This window comes from Brassica rapa, chromosome A01 (assembly GCF_000309985.2).
Source record: "Brassica rapa cultivar Chiifu-401-42 chromosome A01, CAAS_Brap_v3.01, whole genome shotgun sequence".
NCBI lineage: Eukaryota > Viridiplantae > Streptophyta > Magnoliopsida > Brassicales > Brassicaceae > Brassica > Brassica rapa.
In genome coordinates this window covers 3777858-3791021 of record NC_024795.2, presented here as the reverse complement: position 1 = coordinate 3791021, position 13164 = coordinate 3777858, and the positions used below count along the sequence as shown (strand labels likewise).

Below are 13164 nucleotides of genomic sequence, written 5' to 3'. Positions count from 1 at the left end.
CAAATTGTCAAGACAAGTGGTTATCATCAATTTGGTTACCCAGTTTTAGCGGAACCTTTTTTACAATAAACATGTACAAAGAAAATATGCTGACAATAAAATGGGAATAATTTAAGTTTCATAACATAATTCTGATCTATCAGTTCGATCATACGTTGATACTTATTAATACATTCTCGAGATTTTTCCAAGTTAGAAGTCTTGTGAATTTAAACAAGATACTGAAATTTGATCTCCGATTCCTCCTTTTTTCAGGATTAGACTTTCGAACACGTAACCTCGAGGCGCATGTGCCCAGGTTTACCATCCATCGTCTTCCGTACAACCGCCCTGTAACGACCTATTGTTGGATCCTCCACGCACTCAAAAGATATATAGAAGACAGCATTGGCCGCATTGAGCTTATCACTCGACTCTTTCTCAGCATCTTCATCAAGGGTTTCCACAACCACATGTTGAGTAATCAAAGGTCGGCAATCCTCAATCTCTCCCGGACTGAGAGGTCCATTCCATTTCGTGAAGAAGGCAAACTCAGTTAAGAGATGCAGCCACCCGTTTTTCTTGTCATGAAGCTCTGATTGTTTAACCTATATATGGATCCACACACCCAATAGTCAACAATGGAACACATGAATGAATTGACTTCAAGACAGGAGAGTTACCACATAGCATCGTCGCTGACGGTCATCAGACAGCCATTCAGGCATTTCATCTTTGTAATAATCATTAACTGCTCCATCGTCCCACTCATAATCAGCCTCGTCGCTACCTGAGAAAAAACTTATGATAATATGGCAGAGGAAGCCCCATTCAATAACCTATACGAATAGCTGTATGACACATTTTTTTTTACCTTCCACCCTGCAAATGTGCGTCTCCCACCACAATTTGGGGACGAATGTGACTTGATCATCGACATGCTTAACGCAAGTCTCGAAAGTGAGTGGAGAAGTACGGTCGGATGGATTAACAGCGTCAAATGTTATGAAAGACTTGGTGAAGGAAAGGCGATTCTGCTCATGTATCTGAATGATAACCTGAAAATCGTAAGCTGTGCCATTCTGAAGATTGTAACAGTAGAGTGCAAGTCTAGCGCAGAGGCCTCTGTCATAATGAACGCGCCATGCTTTAGGTTTTATCCTTCTACCAGCAAAGAAAGCCTAATAGTGAATTATAAAAACAAAAGTCAGGTACGTGAGAGGAGAAAAGAACAAAAAGGAAGAGAACTCAAGATGTTACGTACGTTGGCATCTGTAACGTAAGTGGACCACCCTCCATCAGCCGGATCGTAGGAGGACGAGAACGGTTGTTTATCTTCTCCGTTCTCCTTCAATAGCGCTCGGATCTACATAACCAAAGGAATATATTATAGAACCAAGCACTATAAAGAAGATGATTTATAAGAAAATTCGGAGAACCTCCGCTGCGAATCGGGCATAATCAGGATCATATTCTTCTGGCGACGAATCCCCCATATCCCCCCCCTCAGATCGCGGGAAAATAGACCGACAACTACGACAAAATTATAAAGAATAACAAATGGGCCACTATTCCGTGGACATAGACCCAAATGTTTCGTGTTTATGGGCTTACAACTGACAGAATTTTGATTTAGTATTCTGTTTCTGTAGACCTAAAATGACGCCTCGATTAAAGTTATCTTATGGTTGTGGATAAAAAATTGTGAGATCTGGGGAAGAGTTGGAGGAGGTTATGGAGGATATTGAGTTATTGCGATTGGAAAAAAGGCGGCGGAAGGCTAAGCTAAAGTTGTTCGGTTTGGATGTTGTTCCAAACCGTCCCGATTTCAATAAAGAAGGGTTGGCCGATGTAATCTCTCTTCGAATTCTTCTTAATCACCTTGTTGCTTGTATATGTATATCAGATTTTGATTACCAGGTCGTTTTTTGGATTTTACGGTTGGATGATTTGATGATCTCGTATAGTTAAGAAAAAGAAGGATGATATATATATATACTCTTTTCTTCGTGTTAATTTTGCAGGGTTTCGATGTGGATAACTGTAGCTATCCGTCTAGACTAATTAAGTCTACTTGGGGCGATGATTATGACATCGCTCTTTATGGTAGGCTCGGACTCTACTGCCACAATTTTCAGAAGGTATCATTCTTTTAAAATGGTGGATTGCATGATTTTAAGTTTTATAAAATGGTTTAGGGGTTGTTTAAATGTAGTTTCAACTTGATGTGTTGAGTGTTGCCTTCATTCCCTATTGTGTTTTGCTTTGAGACAGGGAACAAACTTCAAGTTTGTGCGCTGGGAAAAGTATGATGTTATCTCTACTGCAGACGTCCATTTCTACGTAACTTTGGACGCCAGGGATCCTGCCTCTGACTCGGTCTTCTCTTTTCAGACCTTGTTATGCGAAGATTCTTCTACAAACTTTCCCGTAAGGTGGAGTACCTTAGCCTGCAGAATCAAATGTAAGAATATATTACCATTTGTTTGGAGTTCTGGTTTACAAAGAACTAATTGTTTATTGAGATCTCTTTTAAAGGTGACGATGCTGTGGATGAACGTTGGGACGATAAGGCAGTAGATGATTTCTACAAAGATGCATTAATGCCCAAATGGTTGTCTGATGAAGAATTGGCGTCTGACAATAAAAAGTATTATGTGGTATGATCATGTCCACTGTTTGAATCTGCAGCATCTCTTTCTTTTTTTTAGCTTGAGAAGGCAACTTGACTGACATGTAGCTTACATTTTTGTTCTGTGGATCTCATCACAGGTGCAAGAATCAGAGTTGCAGGAGAATGACTGGCTCTATCTATTCACCGAAATTGCGTTCTACTCAAAAACAAATAACGTAAGTCCTTGAGAGAGATTCTCTGCCAAAAAATGAAGAAAGAAAAGAAAACTTGAACCTTTTTCTTTTGTAGGTGTTGACTGCTCCCCCACCCTTGGAGATCGAGAAGGTGGTTGTAGTAACTAAAGAAGACACAGAAGAAGGCCATGAGAAGCTGAAAGCCCAAAATGCAATCTACTATGTAAGTTACAAGTATAATGGTGAATCTTTAGAATGGGCACGTGACCACAAAGCGGTAATAAGGAAAACCATGGATCGTAAGCCAGGACACATGTATCTTGAAGTTGTAGGAGCAGAGTGAACTGAAGAAGAAGAACAATAGTCAGAACTGCGGATCTGCTCGTTTATAATTCCTAACGCTTTTTACTAATTCTATCATGATACATATATGCGTTATGTTGTGTTTGTCTAAAACTATTTGGAATAGAACGAGTTGGATCTATTATCAAGTTAAGGAGAGATTTCTGTTTGCAATACAATAATTAGTATGAGAATGAATTGCATAAGTTGTCCCAACCCATGGAGGTGAGTGATGTCTAATTTTTATCTTAATGTAAGTGTCGACTTGTTTACCAATGTATTTGTATTCCAAAACACTTGTGAATAAACCAGAACTTGAAAAGGCAGTGTACTTCGATATCAAGGGGTAATTTTGACACACGTTGAGTTTGTTTGTTTTGTTTGTCCGGTCAAGAGGTGTTGCCAAAAACACCATTCCCTCCTGCTGCTGGAGGAGATCAGGAAAAACGGCGTTCTGTTATTTATTTTGAAGCATCAGGGTCAGAGTTCCATGGAAAAAGGAGGAGACCTGCGACGTGTGTCGATGTAGGAGGGCTTCCGGGACAAGTAGATGATTAACACACATCAAGTGTCATTATGCTTCATGTTGATTGTGCCATATTCTCGCACGATTCTGATAGAGTTTAGCTGTTTCTGTTCAACATGGTTCCGTATAATTTTCGTTGATTTTTTTGTTTTTTTCTATTCCTTTACTCATTGTGCATTTGTGTTTGTTTATTCGGCTACGCTCCTGGTTTGGAACGTATTGGTTAATCAACAGTGTCTCTGAGGGTGGTCCAATCTCTCCTGCGACAGCCATGTGTGGAACGTTCAAGAACCTTCCTCTACTAAGAATGCTCCTGTTGAGCGAATACGCTGTTGGAGCGTAAGTGGTTCTAGTTCCACTTCACATAGATTCATTGATCTGTTATGACTTATGAATGGTAACTTCTTTCAGTTTCTTATTCATTTCCTTTATTTGTTCAATCCATTATGTGAAGTTTCAAGAATGTAATATGTTCTCTTGCAGTGTCTTGGGGTACTAAATGATTGCCATTTTAATACCTTTCGTTTTATATGCACTAGTGGTTTCAACTTTTAACTGACATTATGTTTCGTTGTGCAGTCACAAGTTCTATCAAGGGAAAGTCTGATTGATCTCTGTTTTGCTTCAAAAGCCTATACGAAGATCCAACCATGGATACATTAAATAAACTGTAAAACAAGTAATATGAATCGAGGATTTTCCATTTACTGATACTTTGATTTTAACATATTATGTAAACGAATTATTTTCATATCTGAATTTGTATTCCGATTCTTAATCGTAAAAAAAAGTATTCTTAGGGCCAGACTAGTTTCTCCGCTACCATCCGCAAACGCAGCTAATACGGTTGGTAGCGGTTGACAGCGTTTCGAAACAATCATACAAACCGCTATTACCGCTCCGAACCTCTTAAAATCAAAAGCTGGTTCCAGCTAGCGTTTGCGGTTGCGGAAAGATAATTTTTTTCTTTTTTTTTTTCAAAAACCATATAAATACAAAAATAAAAATATTCAATAAAAATTTTAAATTGAAATTATAAAAATACTAAAATATATCTATTATATTTTGATTAATATTATAAAAATTTACAATAAAAATATTTTCTATAATTTTAAAAAATTTTAAAATTTAAATCTATAACTTTCTAAATATAATTTTCATATTTATTATAGTATTATGATTTTTGATATTTTTATAATTATATAAAATGTAAATATTGTTAATTTATTATTTAACTGCTGCTGTATTTGGTAGTTAACCAGTCGTAAGTATCCCGCAAACGCACCAATTTCTAATCGCATAACCAGTAGTACAAATCTCTTAAAACCGCTAGAAACCGCAACCACCCGCATCCGCAAATGTCGCAACCGCAACCACAACCGCTGCGTTTAAACCAGTCAAGCCCTTAATCGTAAACCACTTAAAATTTCGGTATAACCATTATCAAACCGGTCGACTTGTAATTACTAAGTTTAATTTGTTACTAAGATCCGATGAATATTATATAAAAATTATTTTATGTATTATATGTTCTTTTACATATGAAATAATAAATATCTATTAATAATTAAAAAATCAGTAACTATTAATTCAAACAAAGACTTTTTCTATTGTATATGGTATAAAATTAAGTTTAAATGATATTAACATAGATATATAGTATATTTTTAATATTGATATCTGATAAATTATATTTCATACTCATATTATCTTTTGATCATTTGTATTTTTGAACAACATAAATTTAGTAATTTATAATTTTAAAAACATTATGCAAAGTTAAAAAACTAAATATTAAATTGTCAATATTTGTTCAAAAATTTTATCAAAAAAAAGCAAAGCAAATTTTGAAATTAAAATAAATATGTATTTTTATATGGTACATAATTTATTTTAAACAATATTAATATATATATATATATAAAATATTAATATTTACTAAAAATACTTGTATAATTTTGTAATTATTTCTATCTTGTTATAACATAAATTTTATTCTATGGACCATAAAAATTTTAAAGTGAGATTTTTAACAATTTTAGTCATTTATAGTTATTTAAAAAAAAATAAATTTTAACTATATAGTTAATGTGGTTGTTTAATTTATTTTAATAAGTTAAAATTTTAAAAAATGATAGAGAGTAGACTAATTTTTATCAAATATTTATTATTCAAAATTATTAATTGTCATATATATTTTACCTGCATTTGATAATTCTATTATTTTTATTCAAGAAAACAAATAAAAAATTAATAATTAATTTATGATTAGTTTAATAAAAAAATTATTATATATTTAGATAGACTAACATAATTTTCTAAGGGTTCTAAAAATGATTGTGTTGGTGATACGTGGGTACAAAACAAATGTTGTAATAGTTTTATTTTAATATATCTAATCTATTAAAATAGGAGTACAAAATTAGATTATCCCTTAGTTTTCCACTATATTTACAATGGCATGCCTCTGAAATTATTAATTAACCTATCTTTTAGGATTTTTGTCTTTTCTCTTTAATTAATGTATTTCCAAAATCAAATTCTAACTAAAAAATCATGGCAACAATAATTAATAAACTTAACTTTTAATATTCTTTGTCTTTTCCTTTTTTATTATACATATGTGTGTTTGAAAATAATTAATTCCATACATACATTTCATAATTACATACATTATACGGTAATTATTTTACTAATTCCACAAATACATAATAAATAGTATACAACAATTTTATTATACATAATCATAAAATTTTGATCCATAAAAAAACAGTTTATACAACAATTTTATTATATATAATCATAAAATTTTAATCCATAAAAAATAAAAATACATTTGTGTGACTTTACATGTCATATTCTAAATAAATGGATGATACAACTAAGAGTTTATATGATAAAATAAAACTACTCAATATAAACTATAAAATTATTGTGTTTAGAAATGTCATATTAAAAAAAATTAAACTGATAAATTTTAAAATATATATTATCACTTATACAAATAAATATTCATTTATAAAAAAAAACTAACACATGCGCGGGTGCGCGGGTTAAGCTCTAGTAGTAGATTAATAGAGCTATTGTGATATGTTATTTAAAGTTATTTATTAAACTTGTTTGAGTTCGAAGTTTAACAACCATCGGAATGAAAAAAATGAGCAGCCCGAGATGATGCTGGCCACTCGAAGGAGACGGTGCCGGACATCGACGTTGAAATCTACCAGTGGATATGTCAAACTCATCTTCAATTTGGTGTTCCAATATCTCAATTAGGTCGGAGACAAAATTCTGAAGTTTATTGGCTATTCCAACCTTTCCATGCTTGGTTGTAGTTTATTGGCAAAGATGTATATCTTCATAAAATAAGTAGAGACTTTCACGTACATAGCCTAGATGCATTTATGGAAAAGTAGACTCATATAGATAAAATGCTTGAGATGCAATTGTACTTGGTGTAAGAATCAAAATCAATAATTGTGCAACATTCTCTTCTGGTCACAAGAGGATGATCCCGTAATCAGACGTGTATGTGAATAGAGTGTGGCCAGAGCCTGAAGCAAATGCTGTATCACAGGTAAGTTTCAGACAAAATATTACATTTCTCTAGTTAACAATATGTAGGATATTGTGAAAGAAATTCTCCAGACAAAATAGAATGAACCATTCGTTTAGTTTGCAGTCGTTTTATATTCAACGAGTTTCATTTGGCTATGGTTGTAGGTTCTGGTCCCCTTTCTTCGGCTATCTCGCTCATGGACCAACACATAACCTCGAGGCGCATGTGCCCCGGTTGCCCATCCATCGTCTTCCGTACAACCGCCCTATAACGACCTTTTGTTGGATCCTCCACGCACTCAAAAGTTATGTAGAAGATTGCATTGGCCGCATTGACCTTATCACTCGGCTCTTTTTCATCTTTTCCAAGAGTTTTCACAACCACAGCTTGAGTAATCAGAGATCTGCATTCCGCAATATCTCTCGCCCTGAGCGTTCCATTCCATTTCGTGTAGAAGGCAAACTCAGTCAAAAGAGGCAGCCACCAACTTTTCTCGTCATGAAGCTCTGATTGTTCAACCTATGGATCCACACACTCAATAGTCAACAATGGAAACATGAATGATTTTGTGCATTATATGAATTGACTACTAGATGCAACGCAGAAGAGTGTTACCACATAGCATCCTTGCTGATCTTCATCAGACAGCCATTTAGGCATTTCACCTTTGTAATAAGCATCTATTGCTCCATCGTTCCACTCATAATCAGCCTCTTCGCTACCTTTTAACCACACACAGAAAAAACTTTATGATAATGGCAGAGGAGCGTTTGTAACGTATAAGGGATAGCTGATAGACATCTCTTACCTTCCCCCCTGCAAATGTGCGTCTCCCACCACAAACTCAGTCCGCTTGTAACTTGTTCATAGTTATGCTCAACGCACGTCTCCAAAGTGAATCGAGAACAGTCAGCTGGATTCACTGCCTCCAGTGTTATGAAAGACTTGCTGAACGAATCATACCGAGTATATAACTTTCTCACAAACCCAAAATCGTAAGCTGTGCCCTATAGAGATGAGAAAGTAGGACAGGATGCTTAACTTAGGTGATAAGGGGTGAATGTGTGCGTAATAAATAGTGTTAGAACAAGATTTAAGAAGAAAACCTTCTGAAGATTGTAACAGTACAGTCCAAGTCTAGCGCAGAGGTCGGAGTCGTAATAATAGAGCCAATGTTCAGGTTTTGTCTCCTCACCAGCAAGAAAAGCCTACGCACATTCACTACTAAATCAATATCCACAGAAAGAGAGAGAGATTGCTAATGCATTATAAATACAAAAGCCACGTAGAGAAGAGTGATCACAAGAACAAAAACAAAGCAATTTAGGATAGTTAACAAAGGGAGATAAAGATCTTACGCTGGAATCTGTAACGTATGGGGACCACGTTTGATCATCATTTGGGACGCTATCGTCAGGTAGCTCTTCGGACTCCTCTTCCGTCTACATCAAAAATCAACTCCATTTTTTACAAAAGTAAAAGCACAACTCCAACTTTAACATTCATAGTGATATACTAAAAAACTGTTAGGACTGGGTGATAAGGAAACGCTAATCAATTAACGAACTATCCTTACTCCTCTGGCCTCTATCTTGTTCTCTTCCGCAAAAGTTGCTAGAGCCTATCATCAACAAGAGAAATTAGATAATTAACAAAATATGAATAAATAATTACATCTACGTACCTGCATCTCATCATCGTCAACTGGGCGACATGGATTCTACAAGAAATTTTGTATTGCGATGTTAGTACAAGGGAATCAACAGATTTATTAAAGGGCAGCGTGGCCAAACGTAAACTCTTACCGTAATACCAAAGATACCAAGCACATAACAAGTCCTTCTTTCGGTAATATCCAATTCTTTATTTCCTTCTGAGATGGAACATCTTCGTTTGCAATTGGTGTGAATGCAAGAGCAACGCATATTAGTTCTTTTGCAACCATATTATCGATAACAGCTTTGAATGCTTCCCTCTGAAATAACATAACTAGATTCAGAAATATGCTTTGCTAACATGGTTTTCATTCATAAGTTAAAAAGAATAATGATTGCCAACCTTGGTTTTACTCATCGGTATCAAACCATTGTCATAAGCTTGTGTACACTTCTCTAGAATTTTGTAAGCGTCGCCTTTCCAGTGAATCCGAACGCCAAGCCTACTAGTGTTTTTCTGAGGTTATAATAAAAGTTGACTTAAAGTTAAAACAATTACACCAAAACTGATCAACTAGAAAAGCAGAAACTAGCAAGGGATATGAGACATCAATTACACATTCAACTGCTGTGCCTAGACATTCGATTGACGAATCCATTCCAGAACGTTTAATAAACATGGACTCGGACTTGATAGAAGTGAAGCTCATGTCACTCTACAAAGATCCAATAAAATATGAAAATTAGTAATCAATACAAATAAACAAAAAAAAATTGGAACTAGGAGTTGAATCAATTTAAGTAAAGCTCGGTTTGTTGGACTTTCAATTTAAGTAATTTAAGTAAAAAAAGTTGGAACGAGGAACTGAAAAGAAAACCTGCAAGGCCCATTTAAGTAAAGCTCGGTTTGTTGGACTCCCAATGATCTCAATCCCACCATCCTGTAACCAGAAAACATACATACATTATAACATTTTTATTTAGTAACAACAATCAAATAATAGTTATACAGTATTTAAACCATACCTCAAGCTGAATCACATTGCTAGACGTATTGTGACAAATGCCTTCAAAAATCAAAAATGACATATAGTCCAAGCTACCAACTTGACCCTCAATATAATGTTCATCAACTTCCCTCTGCACAAAAGAATTAACAAACAATTTTAAGAAACCGAAAACTAAGCGTAAGTAAATGACTTTGATTAAGAAATCAGTATCAATAAACTAAACAATAACGAAAACACATCACCTCGTATTTGCTCTGGACTTCTCCACAGAAAAATACTTTGAAGAGTCTACTTGGAGTTGTAAATGATGACACTCCAGTTGTACGCAGCTCAAGTAGCATAACATCCAAAGAGGCCTTGAAATATCCAAATAATCCCTTTTCTTCACCATGGCTATTCCTGCAGTGTGCAATCAGCTCTCCATTCTCGACGGTTATAAACCGTATTGAAACTTGATGCCATGCAGAAAAGAAAGAATGTACAGAAGTAGGTCCGCGGTAAACTTTCTGCAACATAGTAAAATGCATAGTTGTTAGTTCCAAATGATTCAGATCTATAACATCAGGAAGAAAAATTTTTTTTTTGAATCACAATACTTACATCTCCAATATTTGCAAACTCAGGGTTGAAAACAGCAATTTGACCAAGGATTGGTTGTGACTGCAAATAGTGGACAGCCTTGTGTACATCCTTGAACGCTCTGGCTTCATTTAAGACGTGATGCAATTTGACATCACTCTTAGAAGGAAGCAGCCCAGTATGGCATCCAGTATGCCCCCAATCATCAGTTTTTGGCATACCATAGGCCATGGCATATTCCATACCGTAGATGCCTGGATACGGATAGCAGTAGTGCTCTTGTTTGGTATCCACGAACCTTCTCTTTGCCCGAGCAGGATCAGCAAAATCAACCAAAAACTGGGCAGAGTATGATGTGAGCTCCTCGTCAATATGGTGGATCTCACGGGCCTCGCTTATATGCTCACTTTCCGCAATCGACCAACAATTCTCTGCAATTTCAATTAATTATTCTTCACACAGTGCAAACAAAATTCATTTAAAAGAAAAGATTGAGACCAAGTTATTTACGATGTTTTCGTTGGTTTTGTACTGGAAACTTTGATTTTCCCCAATTTTTGCAGTCCTCTTTCTTTGGCCTCTGAAATCAACATAAAATCTAATGAGAAAGAAAAATTGGAAATGAAAGTCAAACATAACTAGTGACACCAACTTACTACGAAGTTAGCCCAAACTGTAAAAGTTCCTTTTTTAGCCTCGAAAGAAAAGATTTCACCATTTTCGGGCCTATGTAAAATGATATCTAGCAGATGTGGATGTAGCATTTGTGGTATTTCTTCGAATGGCTTCTGAAGAACTTTAGGCATCTTCTCCAAAGGGATGTACGACTGCATAAAAAGTCAATAGTTATGATCACATACTTTTTAACAGAGATAAAACAATATGAATGTATCCATACCCGCAATTTGGCCAGGGCATCTGTTGATCCCTATTAACAGAGATTTCCGAACAAGATATAGATCAATTCAAATATATAATGAGAATATCTCCTAAAAGGCTTAGAGATACTTTGAAAAGAAATTTGATAAATGAAAGAATATTACTTGGCTGGACGAGCATTCTCCGCGAGTTACAGTCTGCAAATATGTAGTCATGTTACAGAAAATGTCAAAATATATCAAACAAAAGGAAACATCTATTCCATGAACATACGTGACGCAAAACTGGGCTAGATATGTGATCCATGTTCTTGGAATCGATCTTCTTCTGCGGAGAAGAAAAAAAAACCAAACTTTGTTCAACTTAAGAAAACAAATCAGAAAAGCACACGATCTGCAGATGGCAAATCATCAAGAGGAACCAAGTCTAGATTGAAAACAAATTACTATAAACTTGTGTTAGTTTGGCTACTCAAGTTGCAGAATATTTGGATGAAAAACTAGTTGTTTTTGATACTAATGAAGTCGCTACTGTTCTCTGGTAATTCACCCGCTACATCTAGTGTAACTCACTAACTCATACAATATGTTAGGAGCTCTTAACAGGAGAATGGAAGCAGGATCGATGAGACGTTAAAGAAGTTTCAGTGACAGTGGAAAACAAACTAAGTCAACAAAAACAATTTTGGAGACTGGTGCTACTCTCGAACAAGAATCACTTGGACTTACAGATGCAGTGGTGACTGGTGAAGAGCGACTGTATTCAACCTCAGGAATTGATGTCACAAACCTGAGAGAATCCAACAGAGTAATAAATCAGTAACAAGCAGCTCACCGGCGAAATCAGAAGGAGGTGAGAGTCGCAATCGATTTCCAACTCGTAACAAGCGGTTCACCGGCGAGAGACCAAACCGGCGAATATCAGAGGCAGGTGAGGGTCGCAATCGATTCCAGCTCGTAACAAGCCGTTCACCTGCGATAGATCCAAACCGGCGAGTCAGAATCAGGTGAGAGTCGCGAGAATGTTGGATTCCAAAACTCTCTATTTTTCCAAGCCAAACCCTAAAAACCTCAGATTCGTCTCAAATCGAGTTAGGGGTTTCTCTTGCCCCCATAACTAACCCAAAGAAACGTAAAAGAAGCGACCTGAAAGAAAATATCAGAAAATCACGAGATTGCGAGAAACGAACCCGCGGAAACAAAATCGGTGTCAATCGCACGAATGAAGAGGTCTCTAACTCTTCAACAGCAGAGATTTTAAAGAAACTGAAAGCTGAATCAAAATCGGCGACCAGTATTTTCGTTGTGAGCTACAGGACGGCAAACAAAGAGTAGCCGTTGGCGGCAAGTTTAGAACTCAGAGCAACGACGACGAAAGTCTCCAACTTTCTTCTTTTGAACAAAAGGTTTCTAAAATAATATTTATGATCGGGTACCTATATTCCTCCATTGTTTCTTTTTCGCCTTCTTATTAAGAAGACTCCATTATTTTCCTCCTTGGACTTTTGATTTCATTGGAAAACTCCCCAAAACTTTTAATTATGTCCTAGATTCTGACTCAGTTTCTCAAAACACATAATAATTAAATTGTGAAAAACAGATCAATTAGTATGATTTGTATTTATTTAAAAACATTTAAAACTTGAATGAACTTAACTTTGTTGATTGTATATTTTATAATAGTCATGTTTTAAAAAATTATGGTATGGGATTTTTCACATAACGTACACTTTTTACTACCATCAATCATTTTAATCAAAATAAGAGCATAAATTGTTTGTACACGATATATCACCATAGCTTCATTATCACATTGGCTACACAGTAA

The 13164-nt window shown here is 35.4% G+C and overlaps 3 protein-coding genes across 5 annotated transcripts; 1 reads left to right on the top strand and 2 right to left on the bottom strand.

The window, feature by feature from the left end:
- Positions 1 to 74: 74 nt before the first annotated feature.
- On the bottom strand, positions 75 to 1591 carry LOC103853137 (UPF0725 protein At4g29550). Its single transcript, XM_009130058.2, has 5 exons — positions 1419 to 1591; positions 1244 to 1345; positions 854 to 1160; positions 663 to 769; positions 75 to 587 (listed from the first exon to the last, which is right to left on the bottom strand). The coding sequence occupies exons 1-5, from the start codon at positions 1473 to 1475 to the stop codon at positions 258 to 260; spliced, it is 903 nt and encodes a 300-aa protein (XP_009128306.1). The 5' UTR covers positions 1476 to 1591; the 3' UTR covers positions 75 to 257.
- An 11-nt stretch (positions 1592 to 1602) lies between these two features.
- On the top strand, positions 1603 to 3405 carry LOC103853130 (UPF0725 protein At5g63820). Of its 2 annotated transcripts, none has more exons than XM_009130052.3 (6): positions 1603 to 1830; positions 2004 to 2120; positions 2254 to 2443; positions 2518 to 2639; positions 2752 to 2829; positions 2903 to 3335. In XM_009130052.3, the coding sequence occupies exons 1-6, from the start codon at positions 1714 to 1716 to the stop codon at positions 3128 to 3130; spliced, it is 852 nt and encodes a 283-aa protein (XP_009128300.1). In that variant the 5' UTR covers positions 1603 to 1713; the 3' UTR covers positions 3131 to 3335. The 2 variants fall into 2 exon arrangements, with proteins under 2 accessions (XP_009128300.1, XP_033134500.1); XM_033278609.1 differs by having other exon boundaries at positions 1711 to 1830; positions 2004 to 2085; positions 2903 to 3405.
- A 4915-nt stretch (positions 3406 to 8320) lies between these two features.
- LOC103853120 lies at positions 8321 to 12573 on the bottom strand. 2 transcript variants are annotated; one of them, XM_033278573.1, is made up of 19 exons: positions 12527 to 12573; positions 12215 to 12309; positions 12066 to 12126; positions 11611 to 11664; positions 11502 to 11534; positions 11357 to 11386; positions 11115 to 11285; positions 10969 to 11038; positions 10480 to 10889; positions 10122 to 10385; positions 9896 to 10009; positions 9748 to 9810; positions 9487 to 9585; positions 9273 to 9386; positions 9020 to 9189; positions 8899 to 8934; positions 8791 to 8835; positions 8573 to 8656; positions 8321 to 8422 (listed from the first exon to the last, which is right to left on the bottom strand). In XM_033278573.1, exons 4-17 carry the CDS (start codon positions 11641 to 11643, stop codon positions 8829 to 8831), a joined length of 1614 nt encoding a protein of 537 aa, XP_033134464.1. In that variant the 5' UTR covers positions 11644 to 11664; positions 12066 to 12126; positions 12215 to 12309; positions 12527 to 12573; the 3' UTR covers positions 8321 to 8422; positions 8573 to 8656; positions 8791 to 8828. The 2 variants fall into 2 exon arrangements, with proteins under 2 accessions (XP_033134464.1, XP_033134462.1); XM_033278571.1 differs by lacking the exon at positions 12527 to 12573 and having other exon boundaries at positions 12161 to 12278.
- Positions 12574 to 13164: the final 591 nt, after the last annotated feature.

Excerpts from the sequence above, each read along its gene's own strand:
- LOC103853130 (XM_009130052.3), top strand. The coding sequence starts at position 1,714 with ATGGAGGATATTGAGTTATTGCGATTGGAAAAAAGGCGGCGGAAGGCT. Across the intron at positions 2,444-2,517 it reads CTTAGCCTGCAGAATCAAAT|GTGACGATGCTGTGGATGAA; the intron begins GTAAGAATATAT and ends TCTCTTTTAAAG. Across the intron at positions 2,640-2,751 it reads ACAATAAAAAGTATTATGTG|GTGCAAGAATCAGAGTTGCA; the intron begins GTATGATCATGT and ends ATCTCATCACAG.
- LOC103853120 (XM_033278573.1), bottom strand. The coding sequence starts at position 11,643 with ATGGATCACATATCTAGCCCAGTTTTGCGTCAC. Across the intron at positions 11,535-11,610 it reads CTAGCCCAGTTTTGCGTCAC|ACTGTAACTCGCGGAGAATG; the intron begins GTATGTTCATGG and ends ACATATTTGCAG. Across the intron at positions 11,387-11,501 it reads GAGAATGCTCGTCCAGCCAA|GGATCAACAGATGCCCTGGC; the intron begins GTAATATTCTTT and ends CTCTGTTAATAG.
- LOC103853137 (XM_009130058.2), bottom strand. The coding sequence starts at position 1,475 with ATGGGGGATTCGTCGCCAGAAGAATATGATCCTGATTATGCCCGATTC. Across the intron at positions 1,161-1,243 it reads CTTACGTTACAGATGCCAAC|GCTTTCTTTGCTGGTAGAAG; the intron begins GTACGTAACATC and ends ATTCACTATTAG. Across the intron at positions 770-853 it reads GCACATTTGCAGGGTGGAAG|GTAGCGACGAGGCTGATTAT; the intron begins GTAAAAAAAAAT and ends GTTTTTTCTCAG.